This window comes from Rhinoraja longicauda, chromosome 3 (genome assembly GCF_053455715.1).
Source record: "Rhinoraja longicauda isolate Sanriku21f chromosome 3, sRhiLon1.1, whole genome shotgun sequence".
Classification (NCBI taxonomy): Eukaryota; Metazoa; Chordata; class Chondrichthyes; order Rajiformes; family Arhynchobatidae; genus Rhinoraja; species Rhinoraja longicauda.
In genome coordinates this window covers 20,085,791-20,111,307 of record NC_135955.1, presented here as the reverse complement: position 1 = coordinate 20,111,307, position 25,517 = coordinate 20,085,791, and the positions used below count along the sequence as shown (strand labels likewise).

Sequence of the window (25,517 nt, the reverse complement as noted above, 5' to 3'; positions counted from 1 at the left end):
GTGCGGCTCGGCCGCGGGACGTTTCGGTGCCCGGTGCGGCTCGGCCGCGGGACGTTTCGGTGCCTGGTGCGGCTCGGCCGCTGGACTTAACATCGCCCGGTGCGGCCGCGGGACGTTTCAGTGCCCGGTGCGGCTCGGCCGCGGGACGTTTCAGTGCCCGGTGCGGCTCGGCCGCTGGACTTAACATCGCCCGGTGCGGCCGCGGGACGTTTCGGTGTCCGGGGCGGCTCGGCCGCGGGGCCTTCCATCCCCTTGCGGGGGCTGTGCGTGTCGTTTGCTTCGGTAGGGGTCGAGCTGCCTGTCCGTGGGTGCGGGGGGAAGAGAGGGGAAGTTTTGTTGCCTCCATCACAGTGAGGGGGTGTTTGGAGTCACTGTGATGGATGTTTGTGTTGGGGTCGTGTGTCGTGTGTCTTTTTTGCTGTGTTTTGTGTGACTGCTGAAATTTCATTCGGTCTAAAAAGCCGAGTGACAATAAAGTGTTGTTATGTTATGTTAATGATGTTAACATATAAATACTAGTCAGGCAGCTCTGCCAGGCAAAGAAACTTGACTTCACTCATAACAGAAGAATAGCTTAGTAAACATAATGATCTAGAGGTAAAGGCATCTTATTCCTCATTATATAAATGTATTATATAGTGCAAGATAAGTGTGGAAACAACTACTATTGCTTTGGTCTCTCCCTAATTATTTGGCAGTACAAGTTGCAGATGCAAAAAGGCAGGACAGGGCCCCAACCCCCTTGCTGAATGAATGTCAAAACTTTAGCAAAGTAGCTAACCTACACTACAACCATCAATGATGGGTCACTCTAGGTTAGTGGCTTCATGCCAGCAAGGAACAAATGTCAGATATATTGCTCCCAGATCACTGCGCTGAGCATCCTGATCTATAGTCCATCTACTGAGGGGCTGATAAATAAGACTACTCCATTTAAAGACAGCTGCTCGTGGAAGGATCTGATTTATAAATGTGTTTCCTTCTGTTCCAACTTTGGGACCCCCTTTCTGACTCTCTGCACATTTTTCTCCGGGAGTGCCTGAAGAACACACCTTCACTCTTTTTATATGCCATCAGTCTATTGTTTATTTGAAAAAATGGTCAAATCTATTACATTCAGACAAATGACTTCAATATTGTCTCTAGGTTTTAAACTGAGAAGTGAGAGGAGTTCAGAATCTATGAGTAAGAAACTGAGTGAGTTACATTGCATTTCCAGCGTGAACCTGTTAGGATATTCTCATATTGAATGCAGCCATTTTTAAAGTAAAAGAATGAGGTTTTGATATTTAATTGCCAAATGGATGCAAACATCCAGCTGATATGAAGTTACAGGAGCAGTTGACAGGAGAGATTTAATGGTGAAGGATTGGGGGAAAATGAGAAGATGGCTGGAGCCCCTGTCCCCTCCCCATCCCTCAACCCTGGACCAACAACCATTTTTAATGAATTAGTCAGTTAATCAATTAATCAATTAATCTGTCCTAGAGTGATTGAGCATTGTAACAGGTATCTTGGCCACTGTGGCCACCCATCTATACTATCTCACTTTCTATAACCTTCTTTGTTTCCGTGATCAAGTACTCATCCAAAATCTACTTCAATGTAACAAGCGTCTCTGCCCCACTACTCCTCAGGTGTAATATACATCCCAATGACAAAGGCTGCTGTAGGAATTCCATCTTGTGAGCTTTCTGGTAGATGCCTCTGCACTTCTTTACAAGTCTGATTTCTGGTCTGCAAAGGCACTTGAATGTAATGCCTGTGAAGCCAAAATAAAATTATTAACTTTTTTTTCAATTTAAAATTTGTTCAATTATAAACTTTGTGCAATTATAACATTTGTTCATCATTCTTGACTCCTCAGATAATGGTGCAGCGCACAACTGAATTGAGCCAGACCCGGACAACATCCATGCCTGGGCTGATACGTGGCAAGTAACATTCATTCCACACTCGTGCCATGAAATTAAAAGCAAAAAAGAAACAAGACACCATATAGCACAAAGCAGCCTACTTGATAAGCACCCCATCTACAATTATTCACTCATTCCAACAACAAAGCACAATGGCAGCAGTTTGTAACATCGACAGGAAGAACCGCAGCAACTCCGCAAGACTCCATAACCAACGCCTTCCAAACCCATGATCTCCACCAGCTAGAAGGACAAGGGCAGCAAAAGTATGGGAACATCACCACCTACAAGTTGCCTGCTGTATACTACATACAGCCACATACCATCCTGACCTGCTGTATACTGCATACAACTACATACAGCTAAATACCATCCTGACCTGCTGCATACTGCATACAACTACATACAGCCACATACCATCCTGACCTGCTGCATACTGCATACAACTACATACAGCCACATACCATCCTGACTTGGAAATATATTGCCGTTCCTTCACCGTCACCGGGTCAAATACCTTGAACTCTCTCCCTAACAGCATTGAGGGTATACCCACCACTCAAGGCAGAAGGCAGCTCACCACTATCTTCTCAAGGGCAATTCGGAATGGGCAATTACATCTGGCTCAGCCTGTGAAGCACACATCGCTTCAATGAATATGTGACAAAAAACTCATCAATACCCCAGTAAAACACATTTCACTTTGGTAAAACAGTACCCGAGACCAAGCTTGATCTAAAATGAGTTAACTTTGCACTATTTCCCGTAGTCTGTTGACACCACCTTTAATATCATTTCTGTGTTCCTGGTTAGCAGTTAAGCATTAGGGTTCATCACTGACTTCAAAGAAACCACTTCAGAGAAATTCTACAGCTATGACATAAATTCCTAATTTCTGACATAAGGTGCCTTCTTCCATAGAGAATCTCTAGCCTTCAGAGCAAAGTCCACCAATCTGGCCAATCACATAGAATAAATATAATTAACACATGGACCAGAATAAATCTAATAGACACACGGACCAGAATAAATCTAATAGACACACGGACCAGGAGGTAAAAGGTCAAATTTTTAACCTGCTCTTTAAAGATTTTGCACATAGCAAAATAAAGATTGGGACTTGCACAAGATTTGGGTAGAAGATGAAATATCACAAATAAACTTTATAAACAAAATATAATAAAATTGTAATAAAATTAGACATAAAATCTAGTTCTGTTATTATTTTATAAAGCATTGAATTCTGAAATAATTATTTTGAGGGTATTTAGATGCAATATGTTAATAATTAGTTTTCCAGGCCAGAAAGGAGGTTTAGGATAATTTGAAACAAGAGAGTTAATAATGTTTTATTGTCATATGTCCCAGATAGAACAATGACATTTTTACTTGCAGCAGCACAGCAGAATATGTAAACAGAGTACACTGTAAATAATATAATAAACTAGAGAGAAAAAAATGTTCAGTGTGCGCGTATATATACACACATATACATATACATACACATACACACGCACACACACATATGTATATATATACACACACACACACAGTTAACATTCACCTCATTTACGCTTCATTCAATAATGTGTAATATTTTCTCATAATGCAACAAAGCAAGATTCAAAATGTCACTAATTCTGCAGGAGATGGCTCAAGACTGCACAGCCTGAGAAGTAGCAGTAAGTTTCCCAGTCACAACCTGTGGATTTCCATGCTGAATTGGTCATATGTGGGCACTTTCGGCTGTGGTTAATCTCGCATTGAAATGATGGAAAGTGGCAATAGTTCTATTATCATGACAACTACAAACCCAGCCCAATGTTTTACCCAGTTGGTACAGACCTGACTCCAGTTTGACATAACCCACTGCGAACACAGTTGCTTGTCACAGGTCTGGGAATCTGGTGGTTTCTTTCCCGACTGAGCACAGAAGCCGGGTGACAAATCGATGAGCATTCCACGTGCTGTTACCTGCTGACAACTGACCTTTCGCTTCCGCGTCCCTCCCCCACAGAGCAGGGAACAAGGGGACCAGCTGGTCACAGTCCACCTGCAAAAGGATGTTGAAGGAATAAAATTTGTTTAACATCAAGCCACAACTTAATGTGTGGGAAAGAATTGCAGATGCTGGTTTAAATCGAAAATAGACACAAAATGCTGGAGTAACTCAGCATCTCTGGAGAGAAGGAGTAGGTGACATTTCGGGTCGAGACTCTTCCTTGTTTGGATCTCTACCCACATTATGGATCTATTTATCTCCTAAACCCAGACGAGCAAATCACTTATCCTTCACTCATTGGGCTCACTCCCCTAATTATTCCACAGAAACTATTTAACAAGAGCTTCTTCCTCCTCTCAGTTCCATAGCTCACCCCTTGTGAAACCTGCCTTTTAGTCAATTAATGATTTCTGTATCCAGCACTATTGACTATTGACACCTAAAACAACCCTTATTGGAATCTGACGAAATGCCTACTTGAAACATTATCTAATCCTGCTATGTTCCATTCACTCACTGTTAACTTTTCAAACCCTTCCTCTCTCTCGCTCTCTCCTGAAGGTACCGACTCCTGTCAGGATGTCATTGCTAGATTCCAGCAGCATCTCCTACCCGCTCACCCGTTACAAATCCGAACAGGCCATTCCATGTATGAGTAGGTTGTTTTTGTTCAAATACTACTAAAGTCTGGTTGGTGAAAAAAGGCAGATTATATATCTTTAAAATATTGATACTATCCCTGACTGTTGCAGCTGAGATGAGGTAACTGAGCGCTGATTGCACCATGGCACATAAGGAAATGTGACTAGTATAGCTTAAATGGGGCATCATGGTCAGTATGGACAAGTCTCTATAGATAGATACTGGATGGTCAGCAAGGATACGATAGGCTGAAGGGCCTGTATGACTGAGCCAAGCACAGCTTGGAGACAGTTTGGTTATACTTTTCTAATGAATGCACTTTGTTTATTTTTCAGAGGCTATAGAATATAATTCCGTGATATGAAAGGTTATAATTTAACGAAGAATAAGTTATGAAAGAGAAGTTTCAAGTATTGATTCCTGATTTAAGTTCCTTGGAGGGGAAGGGACTCAAAGGGAACCTGAGTAAGGAAAACAGAAGGTAGGAGGAATATTGTAGGATAGATAGTAAGACACTTTTCCCCATTGTAGAGATATTTAAAACCAAAGGGCATGGTTCTACCATGAGGTTAGGAGAGTTAGAGGGATTTTCAGGAAGAATGATTCACTCAGGGATAATATCTGGGCTCCGTTGCCTGAGAGGACATGGAGGCAGAGACTCCCGTAACATTGAAGAAGTATCTGAATGAGAAATTGGATCATCAAGGGATAAAAAATTACGGACCAAGTGCTGCTAAATGTGAATAGTAAAGATGGGTAGTTGATGGACATGGTGGGCCAAAGGACCTGCTTCTGTGCCTTATGGCTTTATGATGACACCTAATAAGATTTGAAAAAACTGCAAGGCAGTGAAGAACTTATTTAGCCATCAGACGGTTCTGCTTCTTATTCATAGCATTTGATTATTTCCGATGTAGGTTGTAAAATGTCAATTTCTTTCATGTTGAATTTGTAATGCAGGAGAATACATATTTAACAGGTACATTTCATGGAAAATTACAGGAAAATGCGCATAACGCAATTTAATTAAAAAGCTCCCAGTGAATGGTCACCTGACCAGACACTTCAATCGGTAGGCCCAGCGAGTAATTAAATCAGGGCCAACCTGGAACATAACTACAATCAGATGTCCAGAGCAGTTGCATTAGCATTAACCATAAATGGTCTGTTCAGCTTCCCTCCATTCTCTAAATTCTTTCTAAATTCTGTATAAATGTATTCCATTTTGATATAGAATGGCCGTAACTTTCAACTTAAGAAATGCCCCAGGGCAAACCTGTGGGCTGCGTTACTGAATCAGAATGAATCTTTATCACACTTTCACATGTGCTTTCACACTCACAAACCCTCATTCGCTTAGTCATAATTATTCATTCAAACTTTTGCTCACTGACCTACCCACTCCCACATTCCCGCTTGTGCCCATTCACATTCCCAAAACTCACTGCACTCTGGGTAGGTGCTGCAAAACTATGGACATTTCTGAACTGGACTCATACAACCTGTGCCAAGGTAAACAAATAATCCCTCTCCAATGGTACGTTCCAAGGGTTGGACCAATTATGATGTTTACAATATTGGAACACAAACATTATTTATTTTGCTTTTTGATTATTCTTCACAGTGCTACAAAAAGTTAAGAAAACGAGCTATCTTGATGCTTAGCTCTTTGAAATGATTTACTCACCTTGGAGAACAATCCCTTATGTTACATTCAAGGGGCTTGAGGTCTGAGTGAATTTTCCTCTTGCAGAGAGACTTGTCAACCTCAGTGCCATTGTCCTGCAGGCACTTTAGCTTTGGAAACTTTAGGCCTTTATTCCCACATGGAGCTGAGCATGGCAAAAGGCCGCCAATCACCCACATATACTCTAAAAGCATAAGAAGTGAATTTATTGCAATAGTGCAAAATAAATGGGATCCATTTGAACATTTTCCAGAACAAATTAATCACCTCAGTACCGCTCTGGAAATCTTCAATGTGCATTGAGGGAAGAGGCTTGACTTTTGGCACTAAGATGGGAGCATTGATCATTAACTGTGCTCCTCTCACATTTCTGGCTCCGGTGATTGCAATGAAACAAAAGGTTAGCAGCTTTGCACATGTTTTTTCACCCAGAGAGTTGTGAATCTGTGGAATTCTCTGCCACAGAAGGCAGTGCAGGCCAATTCACTGGATGTTTTCAAGAGAGTTAGATTTAGCTCTTAGACTAAGCTAAGGGAATCAAGGGATATGGGGTAAAAGCCGGAATGGGGTATTGATTTTGGATGATCAGCCATGATCATATTGAATGGCGGTGCTGGCTCGAAGGGCTGAATGGCCTACTCCTGCACCTACTTTCTATGTTTCTATGTTTAGCATTCGTGACCAAAGACATTGGCAACTCCATCAGCACTCATAAGCTGCTCACCAATGCCCGATTAGACTTTAGCCAAGCCAACTTAGTTCCAGATCTTTTTAAACATAGATGCAAGATGCCTGCCACAGATGAAATGAGAATGACTTTACGAGGAGCTTCAAATGAGAAGCCACTGATGAACAGAAATATTCACAGGCCCTGGACAGGATTGATTAGCCTAAACGCCATCTGGTAGTCAGGGGCAGGGGGCTTTGAGGCTCCTTGCTGACTGCCCCACCTCCTGCCACAGGAGCGAGGCCTGGCACTGGACCAGCCGAGCGGCTGCTGGGCAAACACTCCACCTCATGGGGCAGTTGCAGAGGTGAGGCCTGGCGCCAGTGGTTGCCGGAGGATCACTAGTGGGTTTACCACAGCAGTGAGGCCCGCAGCTCAACAGATCCCATTCGGGTGCAAAGACTATGTGTGGTGTTGGGTATGATGCAGGAATTAAGCCAGGGAGCACCATCTGGCATCATCAGTTTGAGGGAATCTTTCTTGAATAAACAGTGAGGATCGGTACAATTGCCAATCTATGATGCAGACTTCTAATCAAAGTATAGAACATAAACTATGAGCTTTATATGAAATTAGATTTGATGCAAATCAGTTAATACCTTTAACCCAAATCTGAGGGACGTATGTTAGCGACACTTGGAATGGGACATGATCACTTTCAACAAGAGGCAGTGTCATTAGATATCTGGATTTTATTAATATTTATGCAAGTTAAAACAAAGCCATGCAGCTGCAGAAAGAATTACTGAGAATTCTAGGTTATTATCACCTGACTGCATATTGTCCGCTGCCTTCCCCAGAACAGGTGTTAGATATTATTCACAGCTTCAACAGTACTACATTACGTCTACAGCTTAGCAACAGACAATTTGATCTTTGCACTCCACAGGATTCTCCTTCTGCAGGCTTCAAATGTTGCATCATCACATCCTTCTGTAGCAATTCCCTTCATTTCTTTATTCAGCTTCCCTTTAAATTCACACTGTGACTTTCACCTCTGGCACTTGTGGTAGCAAACTTCACATTCTTGCTGCTCTCTGAGCAAGCTAATTGGATTAATTATATTCAAGGTGGCAGGTTCTGGTCTTTCCTATCATCAGCATTATTTTCTGCTCCATCAAGCCATTCATAATTATAAGGACCTCAATCAGATCATCTCCCACGGGAAGAACCCTGACATAGTTAATCAGGCAGGTTCACTCAGTTCCAGATAATCAAAAAGATTACAGATGCTGGAAATCTGAAAAAAATGCCCAGAAAATGCTGGAGATACTCAATAGGCCCAGCTGAAGAGAAACGCTTCAGGATGGAGACCCTTCATCAGAACCATTCAGTTCCAGCAACATTCAATCATTCTACTTTATGGTTTCCCCAGCACTTCCAAATGGTTTCAATAAAATGGGAGCAGGAACTGGTCACTGTGTCTGCAAAATGTACCAAGTTGTGCTACAAAACATTAGTGCTATTAGGTTCCAAACGATGACCCTTGCCTGTGTGCACAACTGTGTGGAAACTGTGCTGTTGGCACGTGGATGAGGGGGTATGTGTGACAATACATACATATGTACGTTGGCACGTGGATGAGGGGGTATGTGTGACAATACATACATACATACATACGTTGGCACGTGGATGAGGGGGTATGTGTGACAATACATACATACGTACGTTGGCACATGGATGAGGGGGTATGTGTGACAACTGGAGGGAACACAGCACAGTCCTCTGTTTCTCGATCCCATTTCCCAACTTATTCTCTGAGCCATGCGCAGCCCCCTCAGCTTTCTCACCATAATATCTATTTTTCCATTTTGAACTTCATTAGATTGTAAACCTTTTCTGATAATGTAAGACCATGGATGGAAATGGCCTCTGAAGGCAATGTGCGGGGACCGAACAACTTTTATTTGTCAACATACCTGCTATCTCCACTGTCACCTTTAGTGTGAGAGCACCAGCTTCATTCTGAGCTCGACAGCTGTAATCTCCTTGAAGTTCTTCAGTGATATTTGGTATTTGAAGGATCTGTTGTAAAGCCAGAACTTGGCCTGGTCCTAATCCTGTGTTGATCGGTTTGCCATTGTATGACCAGCTGATGCCAGGCTTAGGAAATCCTTTAACAGGACAGCCTGAGGAACAAAGCAAAACCGAGTATTATTTCTGGTGCTATTGATTTATATCAAATTTAGTTCATTCAATTATGTTTCAATCTTCTTAATTACTGCTCTAATTCAGTCTGTCAACATTTTGCACTTCTTCAAATAGTTTATTTAAAAACTTCCTGGTTAAATCCAACTAGTCCAATGATAGGGAGCAAATTAGCAATGAAAATGTATTCTTAAAAACAATCTCTGCAATGTGTTGAGAAATCCACAGTATGCACAAGTGGCGAGAACAAGGGAAGGAGATACTGTTTCCCATTTTGAGAGATTAAAAAATTCTACGTTAGATTATCAAAACCTTTAGTTCTTCATTCTCCAAACCTGGAAAAAAGGCTAGGTCCTTTCACCCTTTCTATGCCTCAAATGATTTTGTACACCTCTAAAAGATCACCCCTCAGTCTCCTATGCTCTAACTAATAAAGCCCTAGTCTGCACAACCTCTATCTATGAAGGGAGGGTGAAACTGGTCTTGGCTTGTTGTCCAAATGGTTGCCCATGACCAGGCCCTGAATCTAATTTTGAGATACGTTTGAATTCAATTTCCTCTCAAGCAATCCAACATTATAATTTAAGCCTTTAAATTAAATTGGCCTGCTATTGAATATCACTCACATGTGTAAAGTCAGTGATCAATTTACAGTTGTCACACATTGACTGCTAACATGGCCAGATAAAGTACTGCCAATGTTTAGCAATGTTAGCATTGACATTTGGGTACCAGATGTCGAGGTTTGCAGACCATGGGTGTGAAACCTTCAACACTGACGCTATGGCTTTCATATTCTTCTTCTTAGTCAGTCCCTTGTGATTGGGAATGACTTAATCCACTCCATTAATGAGGGCTCTGTGCTGACTAATGAAGAAACAATGGGAGCAGCAGACTCTTCTACAGTTGCAATAGAAATCACCTGATTGTGCATATGGGTAAGCAGATGGCTTCAAGGCAGATGGAGTGGTGCACACCTTCCACCATTTACACTGGACGTCTGTGTACTGCATAGCCTTGAGGTTCTCAGTGGCATTCCTGAGAGGTCATGGATCAAGGATTTCCAAATTTCCGAGGGGATGCGATATGATAATGGCAAACTGATGTGATAGTGGCTTTTAGGGGGTTGCAGCTAGGCCCATAAATATACAGGGAATGGAAGGATATGGAGCATGTGTAGGCAGAAGGATACATCATGTTGCGCATAGATATCATGGGCTGAAGGGCCTGTTCTGGTACTATACTATTCTACGCTGTATGGATTTTGTAATTTTTCAAGGACACACGATCCATGAAACTTGTCCACTCGCCTGGTTGTAACAAAGGCTTGAATGGTGGAGATGTTGGTACCGGAGAGACCACTGACATTGGGTTGATTATCCAGCAATGGATGTGAAGAGTTTGCACAGACAGCGTTGGTGGTAATTGATTAGTAGTCCAGGTTTTAGAAGCAACTACGACTGTAAGGATCATGTTGCTCAAGTAGACCAAGAGTTTGTGCCTGGTCTGAGACTTTGATATCAAAATACCCTTTTCTTCAATTGCTGATGCATCAAAGATTGTGGCAACTACAAGCAAAATTCATCTCTTGGGAGAATTTAAAAAAACTTTCTGCAGCTAAGCCAGCTACTCGTCTGAGTCTTTGATACTGGTGAAGAAAATAAAAGTTACATTTTTGCTGACAAATGCCCTCAGGAGCTGGTGCATATCACAGCATGAGAAACAAACAACATGTGGAATACACTGATTGGGAATTTCGGGATGCAATAAATTGCATACTTGAAACAGAAAGATGGAATGATTCAATTCGAAGAGATATTTGTTTTCTGTTTTTCTGTTTGCCATTTTCTTCCCTTTGTTTTCTTTATTTTTCAGCCAAATGTAGTTTGTACTGCTAATAAAAGGTAATTGATGTGAAATTGTTACTTCTGTCACTACCTGGGAATGCTGCCTGATCTGCTAAGTACATGGTAGCACCAATATAAAGAAAAACACCAAAGCAAATGAAAAACAGTGTCAGCGAGAACAAGATCTAAGAAAGGATCTGTCCCTGTCTGCTCTCCACAGATTCTGGGTGGGATTTTCCAGTATTTTCTGCATCTACTTTCTGAAGATGGTTACGATCATAAAGCTGCCCCAGAATATTTGCCTATCTTGAGATTTGTTTCCCCAATGAAGCTGAATGGAAATAATTCATTTCAGTCAACAACACTGTATAAAATGTAACATTATTGCCTCAATCAGCCCTTTATGCAAGTGGATTTAATGTCCTAAACAGCCGTTGGTAGAACAGCAAGTTAGGATCAGTGTATAGAGAGGAATTTTTATTGATGTAAGCAGCAGAATTGTCCTGCTGTAATGTTGCAACTGTTCCACTTTAAAAGCACTGAGCTGCAGGTTGTCCATACAGACAACCTGGTAGTGCTAATGCATCACAACTCCACCAACCAAGGTTCAACTCTGATCTCTATGTGTGGATTACTTCTTGCAGCCCAAACTCAAGGCATGTGGGTTGGCAAGTTAAATGGCTATTGTAAATTGCCCCAAGTGTGTGGACAAGTGGTAGAATCTTGGGAGTGTGTGGGTTTGATAGTTATACAGGGGCAAAAAAAATGGGATCAGTATGGAATGGTGTAAATGGTCAGCGGAGACGTGGTAAGCTGAAGGGCTTGTTTCTGTGTTGTATGATTCTGACTCTACACAGTAGGTCTGGAAAGGGACACAGTACTGTAATTTACCTTGTTTACAGAGTGGAACGCATGCAACCAATTGTGATCACTACAGATCCTGTTGTTTGTTCTCAGACTCTGATTGTACACTTTGGTTCACATACTCGGCACAGAACATAGTACAACACAGAAGAACAAATGAAACCAATGGAGAAAATACTAGGAAGCATCTAAAAATCTGTTAGTTATAACTTATAGATTCAAGATTCAAGATTCAAGATAGCTTTATTTGTCATCCAATATTGGACGAAATTCAGTCACCCACAGTCCAACAATAAAAGCATTAAATAAGCATTAAAATTACACAACCCCAAAAAAAAAAACCAAAACACAGTCCAACAATAAAAGCATTAAATAGGCATTCAAATTACACAACCCCAAAAACCCCCAAAACACAGCCCAACAATAAAAGCATTAAATATGCATTCAAATTACACAACCCCAAAACCCCCCAAAACACAGTCCAACAATAAAAGCATTAAATAGGCATTCAAATTACCCAACCCCAAAAACACACAAAAAAAGAAACATCCATCAAAGAAACATCCATCACAGTGAGTCTCCTCCAGTCCTCTCTCTCCTCACTGTGATGGAAGGCCACAATGTCTTTCCCTTCTCCTGCTGTCCTCGCCCGCAGTCAGGTTGTTGTGGTTGCAGGCCGCGCCGGACGGTCCACAGCGGGCCAAGCCCAAGGCGCGTCGCGTCGCAGCCGCTCCCGCAGCCTCCGAAGACGGCCGGCTCCGCTGAAGATAAGTCCGATCCGGGGCGGGCGAACACGCTGCTGCTGCCGCTGTTGTTGCACGTCGGGGCGGTCGTGGCTCCCGACATTGAAGCCCCCGCCCAGCAGAGAAATATCCCGCGGCCATCTTAGGCCGCGCCGGACGGTGAAATGTCCGCGCCCCATGCCCCGCGATCCGGGGCGGGTGAACCCGCTGCCGCTGCCGGAGCTCCCGATGTCGGCATTAACGCGGCCCGAGCCTAAGGCGAGTCGCAGCCGCTCCCGCAGCCTCCGAAGACGGCCGGCTCCGGTGATGGTAAGTCCGATCCGCGGGCTCTGCGAACCAGAGCCCTGGAGGCCGCCAGCTCCAGGAGTTGGGCCGATGGTAGGCCGCAGCAGGAACGGAGACACGGCCCAGAAAACAAAGGTCGGGTCTCCGTTCGGAAGGGACATCTATTTACAATGTTACAGTTCCCCCCCTCCCCCCCACATACACACACAGTACACAAACACAAAAACACCACATCACAACTACAATTAAGACAAAAAAACCAACAAAAACACAAAGACAAATGGACCGCAGGTGAGCCGCAGCTGCTAGGGCAGCGCCGCCATTTTGTCAGGATACCATGTTGATACCATGAGGAAACTAAAATCATATCCCACCATGTTTATTGCATGTCCTGTTTATTATGCCTTCTTAGGTATATTAGCAATTGAAATGATAATAGTTGCATTTATAAATACAAACTTTCTATACCTTCTTCAGCATAATTATGTTCTTCCTACACTGTGGTGACTGGAACTGCACACAGTACAGGTGCTCCTCGCCTTACGATGCTTCCACACGATATTTCGACTTTGCGATGGTGCAAACGGCAGCGACCCGTAGCGAGCCGCAGCTCGCTTTCGGTCACGTGATCACTTGTATTCAGTGCATTTCGACTTACGATATTTTCGGTCTCTGATGGGTTTCTCAGAACGTAACCCCATCGTAAGTTGAGGAGTACCTGTACTCCAAGTGTAGCCTAACCAACATTTTGCACAACTGTAAAGTGATGTCCCAACTCTTAAGTTCAATGTCTCAGCCAAAGAAGGCAAATATGTCCAATGCTTTCCGCACCATCCTTTTTTAAAAATATTTTTTATTTTTGAAAAGCATATGTACAAATAGAAATAAAAAAACACATTTGTTACAAAGTTCTTACATAGCTTCAATTTTTTAATTTTTGAAGAGAGAAAGTAAAAAACAAAACAAAACTATAAACTTGGGGAGAGAGAATAAGAGGGTTAAAAAAAAGGATCTAACAATAAAAATTAAAGGGAGTAGATCCGGGAGACAATAACCACAGTTGTACATCCAACCCCTAACTCAAGTTTCAACTTTTAATTTAAATTTTTTATTTTAGTCCTGTGCCAAACCCATTTACTTTTCTAAAAATTCAATAAATGGAGACCAAATTTTTAAAAATAACTCAGGTTTGTCGATTAAGGCAAACCTTATTTTTTCCAAATGCAGGGTCTCTGTCATTTCCGTAGTCCACATTTTAATTGTGGGGGTTATTGGTTTTTTCCAAAATTTAAGTATTAATTTTTTCGCAGTTATTAGACTGTAATCAAGAAAATGTACCTGACTTGCTGTAAAATTTGTAGTATGTTCTGATAATCCTAATATAATTAATTTTGGATCCATATCTAATTTTTTATTAATAACTTTAGAAACTATTTTTAAAATCTCCAACCAGAAGTTTTGCATTTTTATACAAGTTACGAAAATATGAGTTAAATTAGCTTCTTGAAATTGACATTTATCACAAATAGGAGAGATACTAGGAAAAATCCTATTTAATTTTGTCTTCGAATAATGTAATCTATGTATTATTTTAAATTGTATTAAGGAATGTCTAGTATTCAATGAACATTGATGTATATGTTGTAAACTTTCATCCCATATATCTTGCATTATAAATTGATTCAATTCGTCCTCCCATGCTCTTCTATAAGATTCTGATGACGGAATGTCAGTGTCAAGGAGAGTATTATAAATAAAGGATATTAATTTATTTGAATTATAATGTCGATTCAGGCATACATCAAGTGTTTCTGGACCTCTAAACTTATATTCTTGCATGTGTGATTTTACATAATCTCTAAGTTGTAAATATCTAAAATAATTATTAACATGTAATCCGTACTTCTGCTGTAAATCCTGAAAAGAAAGAAAAGTTCCCTTATGATAAAGATCTCCCACCCTTTTAATTCCATAACTTTTCCATTGAGCAAAGCCTCTATCTAAGACAGACGGTTTAAAAGAAGGATTATTCGCAATAGGAAGGAAAACAGATAATTTACTCAATTTTAACGTAAGCTTTAATTGTTTCCAGGTACGGATAACACTGTGTATAATGGGATTACCTCCATATGTTTTTTAATTTAAATTTATTGGAGCTAAGAGGATCGCACCAATATCGAATGGTAAACAATCCTCTTTCTCCATCTTTAACCAATCCGGTTGTTGATCAGAATCATCCAACCAGCAGGTTATATTTTTAATATTAACCACCCAATAATAAAATAAAAAGTTAGGTAAAGCAATTCCTCCATTAATTTTAGACTTACATAGATGTCTTTTATTTATTCTATGAGTCTTGTAGTCCCAAATAAAATTAGTAACAATTGAATCAATTTAAAAAAAAAACTTTTTTGGAAGATAGATCGGAATTGCTTGAAATAAGTATAGTAGCTGTGGAAGAAAGATCATCTTTATAGCATTACTACGACCAACTAATGATATAGGGAGTGTTTTCCAAAATTGGATATTTCTGTGTAATTTAGTGAGTAAAGGAGGAAAATTTAATTTAAATAAAGAAGTATATTTCCTAGTCACGTAAATTCCAAGATATTTAAACTTTTCATAGGCAATTTTAAAAGGAAATTGTTGAAGTATGGCCGGATTATGCTCCATTTTTGGCATAATTTCACTTTTGTACCAGTTAATTCTATAACCTGAAAATGAACCAAATTGAGTTATGAGATTTAATAAATTCGGAATGCTAATTTCTGGCTTTGTAATATATATTAATACATCATCCGCATATAAAGAAATTTTATTGGTTGTATGTTTAGTGTTATAGCCATGAATATCTGAATTTGATCTAATACTCTCAGCAAGTGGTTCTATAATAAGGGCAAATAGAAGCGGTGATAGTGGACATCCTTGTCTACAACCCCTAGATAAATGAAATTTAGATGACAGCATTTGATTAGTTAATATTCTAGCTGTTGGGGATGTATATAAAAGTTTCACCCATGAACAAAAATTTTCACCTAGTTGAAATTTTTCCATCACTGAGAAAAGATAGGGCCATTCTACTTGATCAAATGCTTTTTCAGCATCTAGCGGGATGATTGCTAAATCTTCATTTAATAATCTTTTTGAATAAATTATATTGAACAAGCGTCTCAAGTTGAAAAATGAATATCGTTTGGCTATAAAGCCTGATTGATCGGGGTGTATCAATTTATCTATAACTAGACTTAATCTCTGAGCTAAGATTTTCGCTAATATCTTCTGATCAGTATTTAAAAGAGCTATCGCCCTATACGAACCAGGGTCTTCAGAATCCTTATCTTTTTTAGGAATGAGGATTATTGTTGATTCAGTCAGAGTTTGTGGCAATCTCTGTTGTTCAAAGGCGCGACTATATACAGTTTGCAAACGTGGAGAGATCAAATCACTGAATTTTTTATAAAATTCATTATTTAAGCCATCAGGACCAGGAGTCTTCCCATTTTTCATGGATTTAATGGTCTCTTCAACGTCTTTCATAGTTATTTCTGACCCAGTAAATTTCTATCACTCACATTCAAACCAGGAAGGTTACATTCCTGCAAAATGTTTTGCATCTGCGCAGAACTATCTGTTTGTCTGATGAATATAATGACATAAAATTGCAAAAATCTCTGATTAATATCCTTAGGTAATTTAAGCAAATCTCCATTTTCTGATCTAATTTTATGAATTGTAGAATCATCTTCTAATTTACGGAGTTGACGTGCGAGCAATTTCTGTGGTTTATCTCCAAATTCAAAATGTTTTTGTTTAGTATATTGAAAAAGCCTTAAAATATGAGCTGAGAGAATATAATTTAACTTATATTTGAGAGCTGCAATTTTATTATGTATTTCAGTAGAGGGAGCGATGGCATTTGTTATGTCTAACTGTTTTATCTGACTTTCTAGGTCATGTTGTTCAGCTCGCTTCTTCTTATTTTGAGACGCTTGAAAAGCAATAATACATCCTCTCACAAACGCTTTAAATGTTTCCCAAAGCAGGGACGCAGGTGTTTCAGGAGTACAGGTGCTCCTCGCCTTACGATGCTTCGACACGATATTTCGACTTTGCGATGGTGCAAACGGCAGCGACCCGTAGCGAGCCGCAGCTCGCTTTCGGCCACATGATCACTTGTATTCAGTGCATTTCGACTTACGATATTTTCGGTCTCTGATGGGTTTCTCAGAACGTAACCCCATCGTAAGTTGAGGAGTACCTGTACTCCAAGTGTAGCCTAACCAACATTTTGCACAACTGTAAAGTGATGTCCCAACTCTTAAGTTCAATGCCTCAGCCAAAGAAGGCAAATATGTCCAATGCTTTCCGCACCATCCTGTCAACCAATGTTCCCAAACTCAAGGAACTATGTACTTGTACCTCTTGGTCTTTCTGTACAACAATCCACAGAGACCTGTCATTTACAGCATATGCCCTGCCCTGGTTTAATGTCCTAAAGTGCACCACTTTGCACCTGTCCAAGTTAAGTTCCACCTGCCAGGACTGACATGGGTCCACTTTCAACTCTTTCTGAAAGCCTGAACATTCCTTGATCATGCTTACAGCCTTCACTATGTAGGATAGAGTCAGTTCTTACCAAACGCTGTTATTCGTACAGTTGCTGGCAGTTCGTCATTTATGTAAATCCATGTCTCGTGGGGTTATTCCATACAAACATAAAATGGAATGCAGAGTGCGTGAGATGGCACAGGAGGGAGGTTTTAATCTTTGAATGGGAAAATGATCCGTTAGCAATATTTGAGGGCTTCCTGTCTCAACCAATGTCTCCCCTTCATATAAAAGCAAATTTGATTGGTTACTTGCAGGGAAAATTTGCAAGGAAGCGAAATTAATTGGATAATTCTTTCAAAAATTCAATGCCATCTGGCCTGCTTCTGTGCTGTGTCATCTTGTGAAAATGGATTGCTATGCTTTCTTACATAAAATCACCATTTTATATGAAGAACTTTGAGACATTTGCACCGTAATCAAAACACTAACCAAAGATCAAATTTCCAAGGCAATGGAACACCTTGAAATTCTATTTTTCTAACCTCCTACTTTGGCAAATATGAATGTGTAGAATCCAACATGCATTAAAATAAAATAAGTCACTTACCGATCAGAACATTGCTTCCCAAACTCAGCAACTCTTTGGTGCCAGGACTAGAGGCAAGTACAGCACGAAAGTCGTACCCTGCCACTGCCAACTTCAACATCAAGTCTTTAAATTCTGGAAAGGCTCTTGGGGGATCTGTAACAGATTGAATTTTGAACAGATGGTGTTTAACTGGAAGGAGGGCAGAAAACAGAATATTTAAAGTGGTAATACCACTTGAAGTAGTTTTCAATGGGATGGTTGATGTGCATTGCGTGACTTGGCCATTACTGCAGACTTGAGCAGGGACAAAGAGACAGACAGATATCGGGCAGAGCAGAGTGGAATTGATGTCAGGAAGAGCAGGGTAATTGTTGGGCAGAGTGGGATAGACATCAAGAAGAGAGGGACAGATAGTAGGCAATGTGGCAGAGACACCATATAATGTAGCACCGAGGGCAGACAGATGGAGTAAACAGAATAACCAATGAGGTAGAGTTAAGAATAAGAGTACATAGCAGCATCTCTGGGAATGGCATGTGAGAGAAGTGACTGGCTCAGGAGTCAGAGTGCAGAGGGAGAGAAGCTGTTCTTAAGTCTAGACCTGTTTTCAAGCTCCTGTATCTTCTCCAAGAAATTAGTACTTCAATTCAGTTTATTTTATTGTCACGTGTACCGAGGTACAGTGAAAAGCTTTTTGTTGCGTGCTAACCAGTCAGCAAAAAGACAAAACATGATTACAATCGATCCATTTACAGTGTATAGATACATGATAAGGGAATAACGTTTAGTGCAAGGAAAAGCCAGCAAAGTCCGATCAAGGATAGTCCAAGGGTCATCAAAGAGGTAGAAAAAAAAGTAGGGAAAAAGTGAATTTGAACAGAGTGACAGTCATTCTCTACGATACTTCCCAACTTGCTTTTGCAATGCACTGTGAAAATGGACTGGATGGAAGGAAGTGATGAGCCTGTGATGGACTGGGACATGTTCACCACTCTCTGCAGTAGCATAGACTCCAGATAAGTCTACACTGACCATAGGCTGACACACAAACCTGACACTGTTCGATATGGGGTTGGGAGGCCAACAGTCCTGTTTTGATGATATATTAACTGGTCACTCACTGTAAGTCACCCAGAGTGTAGAAGTGAGCGGCAGAATCTGAAAGGAATGCATGAGAATGTGGGGAAAATAAAATATATAGTGAGTGTAGGATTAGTATAAATAGGTGGTTATGTTCGATGTGAGCTTGGGAGGCCAATGGGCCTGTTTCATTGCTGCATCTCTCTATGACCTGATGATTGTGGCAATACAAAGGACAGAACAGCACATCACAGATGGTAGATAAAGTGGCACTGACAGCAGACAGTGGGGCACAGACTGGATTGGGAATGGTGGGTGCCTGGAGCAGGGTTGGCCAGTGTAGGGATGTGTGCAGGATGAGGTTGCTCGGGACAGCAGGGAGCCTCATACCTTAGAACCAGGCTCCAACGAGCACATCATGGAGGGGGGAGGAAGAGGAATTAGAATTAGGAACTGAAATGATTAGCAGGAGCAGTAGGAATGAGCTCAGTGTGAAGAGTGGTTAGGAAACAAGGAAGACAAAACACAGTGAGAATGCCTTCACTGCCCGGCAGTAGCAATGATCGCACGCATTAGAACTCCCTCAGAGATTTGTGATAAGGTGGATGCACTGTGTGTGATGTGATGAAGGCATCTCTCTTACCATGTAGTATCAGATTAGTTGCTGCTGTTGCCTGGCCTTGGGTATTCAACGCCACACAGGAATATAATCCTTGGTTGGCTGGGTTAGCTTTGATTATTGAGAGAGATCCATTCTGGAAAAGATGAACATTTGCACCAAGTGGAGCCTGTTCCTTTGTCCAGCTGATGGAGGGCTTGGAAATACCTTAAAAACATCAAGATCGGTGTGGTACAGCATTAATATGACTTTCATTTAACTTTTATGAAGGTAATATCAAATTTGATCAGATTAGTTTATTGTCATACACATCAAGGTGAAATTCATTGTTCATTGAAGCTCACGGAGTAAATAAATTAATACAGTCATAATAAATACAACAATAAATGCAATGACAAGTGCAAAAGAGCAGAACGATGCAAGATTGTTGTGCAAAAGAAGTGTGCTGTACAATAAAGGGCAGCACATGATTTTACATTGTTACATTGATACCACATTTATTCTAAGACATTCTCCTAGGCTTATCATCCATAAAATTTGAAGGGAACTTATTTCATGGACAACTTCTACATAACACAGAATGTACGCATACAGTAATATTCACCATGGTGGCAATTCCAGATCTAACCGGGACATCACTTTGCAGGTTTAGTTCAAATGTTATCACTACGCATCACCTCAACCACCTGACAACGTGAACTAGAAGACTATCCAGCACACACAACATATTGAACTACAAAGGAAATTCTGCAATAAAAACAGTAGGTGCAGGATGGAACTGCAGATGCTGGTTTAAACCAAAGATAGACACAAAAAACCCAGCGGGTCAGGCAGCATCTCTGGAGAAAAGGAATAGGTAACGTTTTGGGTCGAGACCATTCTTCAGACAGCACATTTCTTATACTATAACATCACAAATGAAAAGTGAACATCAAATAAAACCTTCAAAAGTACAGTATGGATTCTGAAATTGTATTTCAAGCACACTAAATTGAAATTTCAGTGTTGCAATTTCATTTTTCCAACTTATTAACACTTCCATAGGAGGGCGCCAGAGTACTGATGAGAAATGAAATATGTTTCCTATGTTTAATACATTGATGACATTATATCATACGGCTACACTGCAAGGCCAAGCTAGGGAACTACAGGCCAGTAAGTCTCTGTTAATTCCACGCATCTTAATCTTCTGGATCAATCTTCTATGGAGGACTTTATCAAATGCCTCACTAAAATCAATTTAGACAATATCCAGTGCACTACCCTTTTCGATCATCTTCATCACCTCCTCAAAAAACACGGTAATAGTAAGGTATAACATGCTGCATACAAAGCCATGCTGATTGAACGTAATTAACCCACTCTCTTCCAAATGGGAGTAAACCCTATGCTGAAGAACCTCTCCAGTATCTTCCCTACCACTGACATGAGGCTCATCAGCCTATAATTACCTGGATTCTCTCTCCTTGCCTCCTGTAACAAAGGAACAACTTTAGTCACTCTCCAGTCCAACCTGTTGGGAGGGGAATTACCACAGGGGATTCCAGCACTCTCTCCTGATGGTCACCCATCTACTTTCTGCCTGCACCCTGAGTGTGACCACTCACTGTACCTTCTATCTATTACACTCTCATACTCCCAGGCGATGCTGGAGTTATCCGGCCGTGCCTCCAGTTCCCTCACGCAGTCAGTCAGGAGCTGCAGCTGGACGCCCTTCCTAGGCAGGAGGAGCATACCAATCCCCCAAATGTCATTTTCACTGCACTGCCACTAGAGGAACTTGTGAAAGGAAAAGACCTCAGCTTATTTCACCCTCAGCCTCCTTGCCAATGCCAAAGCCTCAGCACTTACCCTCAAACACAGCACTCAGTCTCATTGCATGGATGCTCCCAATGGACAGCTCCACTACAGCTGTGTGTAGGCAGGATCTGCAGATGCTGGTTTAAACCGAAGATAGACGCATAAAGCTGGAGCAACTCAGCGGGTCAGTCTGTATCTCTGGAGAGAAGGAATAGGTGACGTTTCGGGTCAAGGCCATTCATCCTGACTCTCAGTCTGAAGAAGGGTCTTGACCCGAAACTTCGCCCATTCCTTCTCTCCAGAGATGCTGCCTGTCCCACTGAGTTACTCCAGCATGTTGTGTCTATCTTCCACTACAGCTTTCCTTCTTATGGTTGGCTGCTGCACCTCCCAATGAGCCAAACAAATGTACACCGCCCTACAACGTCTCTGATCTGCTCTCCCTCCAGGCTGGGAACAGACTGCCTCAGCACTACATAAGGTAGATAGTCATCGTCTTTACCCAGCACGAGGGAGTCCAAAATCAGAAAGCATGGGTTTATGATGAGAGGGGAAAGAATTAAAGAGGACCTGAGGAGTAAGATTTTCACACAGAGGGTGGTAGATGTGTAGAATGTGCTGTCATAGGAAGTGCTAGAGTTGGAAATAATCACAGTTTTTAAGAGGCCTTTGAACAGATACACAGAGAGAGAATGGGTTCAGAGGGATTTTGGACAAATATGTTTAGGGCGGCACAGTGGCGCAGCAATAGAGTTGCTTCATTACAGTGCCAGAGACTCGGGTTCAAGCCTGACTACAGGTGCTGTCTGTACGGAGTTTGCACGTTGACCGCATGTGTTTTCTCCGGGTGCTCTGGTTTCTTCCCACATTCCAAAGAGGTGCAGGTTTGCGAGTTAATTGGCTTGTAAAAATTGTCCCCAGTGTGTGTAGGATAGAACTAGGAAATGGGTGATCATGGTCGGCGTGGACTCAGTGGGCCGAAGGGCCAGTTTCCATGCTGTATCTCTAAACTAAACTAAACTGAATTAAACCAAACTAAGCTAAATGGAAGCAAATGGGATTAGCTCAGGAAGTACCTTGGTCGGCAAGGACAAGTTGGACCAAAGGGCCATTTTCTGTGTTTGTCCAACTCCATGATTATGATAGTCTCGTGATCAAGGGGCTTTTGGGATAGAGTGACTGTAAATGATAGAGTGTGACAGTGAACTTGTAGTCCGATTCAAAACTAGAGTCTCAAATGTAACCAAAGGAAACTATGAAGTTTTGAGAGGAGAGTTGGCTGTGGTTAATTGGGAGCATATATTAAACAGCATGACAGACAATGCTAAACATTTAAAGAAGCGACGCCAAGTTGCAACAATATATTCCTTTAAGGCAAAAAAAACCAAAAGGAAAAGTGATACATCTGTGGCTGACCAGAGAAATTAAAGATAGTGTTAAATCCAAGGAAGAAGTTTATAACGTTGCCAGAAATAGCAGTCGGCCTGAGGTTTGGGAGCATTTTAAAATTCAGCAAAGGAGGACCAAGAAATTTATAAAGAAAGGCATGACAGAATTTGAGACCAGACCAGCAAAATCCATTAAAACAAACTGTAGGAGCTTTAATAGGAACGTAAAAAGGAAATGACTTGCGAAAGTAAATGTAGGCCCCTCACAGAGAGAGGAGGATTTAAAGAGGAAAATGAGGAAATGGCAGAGGAATTAAACAATTACTTTGTGTCTGTCTTCATAGAAGAAGACACAGAACCTGGCTAATATTTAAGGGAACCAAACGTCAAGAGACGATGAGGAATTGAAGGAACTAACTATTAGTTGAAAAATAGTTGCAGTGAAATTGGTGAGCTTGAAAGCTAATAAATCTCATGGACCTGATGATTGCATCATAAAATTTTGAAAGAGGTGAGCTTCGCGATACTGGATGTTCCGGTTGTCACTTGTAGGTCTGAGGTACGGGATAGAATTGTCACTCTGGGTTAGTTAGCGAGTGAGACAGTCACTCTGTGTGTGGGTTAGAAAGTCAGTTTAGGCGAGGCAGTGGGACTGTCATCTCCTAACTTAACTTTAATAAGAAAAATAATAACAGTATAACAGTATAACAGAGCTTTATTTGTCATTCGGTACCGAGGTACCGAACGAAACTACATAGCAGTCATAAAAAAAAAGAACACAAGACACATAACCCCAACACAAACGTCCATCACAGTGACTCCAAACACCCCCTCACTGTGATGGAGGCAACAAAACTTCCACTCTCTTCCCCACGCCCACGGACAGACAGCTCGTCCCCGACCGACCCGCACAGTCCCTGCAAGGGGATGGAAGTCCCCGCGGCCGAATCGCACCGGGCGCTGAAACGTCTCGCGGCCGAGCCAGGCGATGAAAGGCCCCGCGACCAAGCCTTGCGCAGCTAAGTCCCGTGGCCGAGCCGCACCGGGCGATGTTAAGTCCCGCGGCCGAGCCGCACCAGCGATGAAAAGTCCCGCGGCCGAGCTGCACCGGGCGATGTAAAGTCCCGCGGCCGAGCCGCACCGGGCGATGTTAGGCCCCGCAGCCGAGCTGCACCGGGCACTGTTAAGTCCAGCGGCTGAGCCGCACCAGCGATGTAAAGTCCCGCAGCCGAGCCGCACCGGGCACTGTTAAGTCCAACGGCCGAGCTGCACCGGGCGATGTAAAGTCCCGCGGCCAAGCCGCACCGGGCGATGTAAAGTCCAGCGGCCGAGCCGCACCGGGCGATGTTAGGCCCCGCAGCCGAGCCGCACCCCGCGCCGTGAGGAAGAGAAAAGTTTCCCCCACCCCCACCACCACCCCCCACACATGCACAACCAAAAAAAAAATACAAAAACCATCCCAACACCGACACACAACAAAAAAAAAGGAAAAAAAACGAACAGACTGCTAGCGAGCCGCAGCCGTTAGGCGCTGCCACTTCCGAACAGATTCTTTTAATGGAAGTAGGCATAGCAAAGCGGATTAAAGTTTGGCACAGTGTTGTGTGTTCAGGTATCACACAGTTCCTTACACAAACCATGGTCTAACCAGTTTCCATTTATTTTTATGTGAGCCTGATTCCATTGGCTCACTTACACAAACCACAAGTTGGTTTCTGACAGTGGGTACAATACTTCCCACACCACCTTCTTCCCCCATCCCCTCCTTCGTTCCCCTCCACCCCTCTACCCTGGATTCACACCTATTTCTCTCCTCCCGCTCACTTTTCACCAACATTCCTTCCTTTAGCTTCACAATTCTTAACTCTTCAATCCTTTATTTTGATCTGGTTAGGAGTGGCACATTAATGGCAAGATTTGATCGTTCTTGCTTTAGAGAGACTGCCGGGATATTTCCTCTATGTCCTGGAATTACCATCACCAATTCCTTAATCATCAACCTGCCGGAGGTCCACATAGTCCAGAAACTCAGCTCGACTAAATAAATAAATAGATTGCTCACAGCAGTGTGTCAGAGGTTGAGTGTTCTTCTGTGGCTGATCTGCCCAAGACCACAAGTAATTTCAGAGGGTTGTGAATGTAGCCCAAACCATCAAACAAATCAGTCTCCCCAGCATCAACTCCATCTCTAGTTCACGCTGCCTCAGTCAAACACTCAACATAATGGAGGACCACTCACACCCCAGTCATTCTTTACTTCTTCCTTTCTCCTGACAGGCAGAACTTAGACAAGCCTGAAAACACGTACCACCAGATTCAAGAACAGCTTTTTCCACACTCTTATCAGACTCTTGAACAGAACTCTCATGTTAAGGATGTATTCCGATCTCCCAATCTACCTTGTTACGGTCTTTGCACTTATTTTATCTGCTCCTTCCCTATAGCTGTAATACTGTATTTTGCACTCTGTCACTTTCTCCTTTGCACCACCTGATGTGCATGCGTATGACAATAGACAATAGACAATAGGTGCAGGAGGAGGCCATTCGGCCCTTCGAGCCAGCACCGCCATTCAATGTGATCATGGCTGATCATTCTCAATCAGTACCCCGTTCCTGCCTTCTCCCCA

The 25,517-nt window shown here is 41.9% G+C and overlaps 1 protein-coding gene across 1 annotated transcript in view; it reads right to left on the bottom strand.

The window, feature by feature from the left end:
* Positions 1 to 25,517, bottom strand: part of LOC144589925 (ADAMTS-like protein 1) — a 431,785-nt gene that overhangs the window by 13,062 nt on the left and 393,206 nt on the right. The window contains exons 23-27 of the mRNA XM_078394882.1: positions 19,725 to 19,907; positions 18,020 to 18,154; positions 8,894 to 9,103; positions 6,248 to 6,431; positions 3,762 to 3,969 (exon numbers count right to left, since the gene is read on the bottom strand). Of these exons, the coding sequence (XP_078251008.1) occupies positions 3,762 to 3,969; positions 6,248 to 6,431; positions 8,894 to 9,103; positions 18,020 to 18,154; positions 19,725 to 19,907 (920 nt within the window). The remainder of the gene's footprint in view (positions 1 to 3,761; positions 3,970 to 6,247; positions 6,432 to 8,893; positions 9,104 to 18,019; positions 18,155 to 19,724; positions 19,908 to 25,517) is intronic.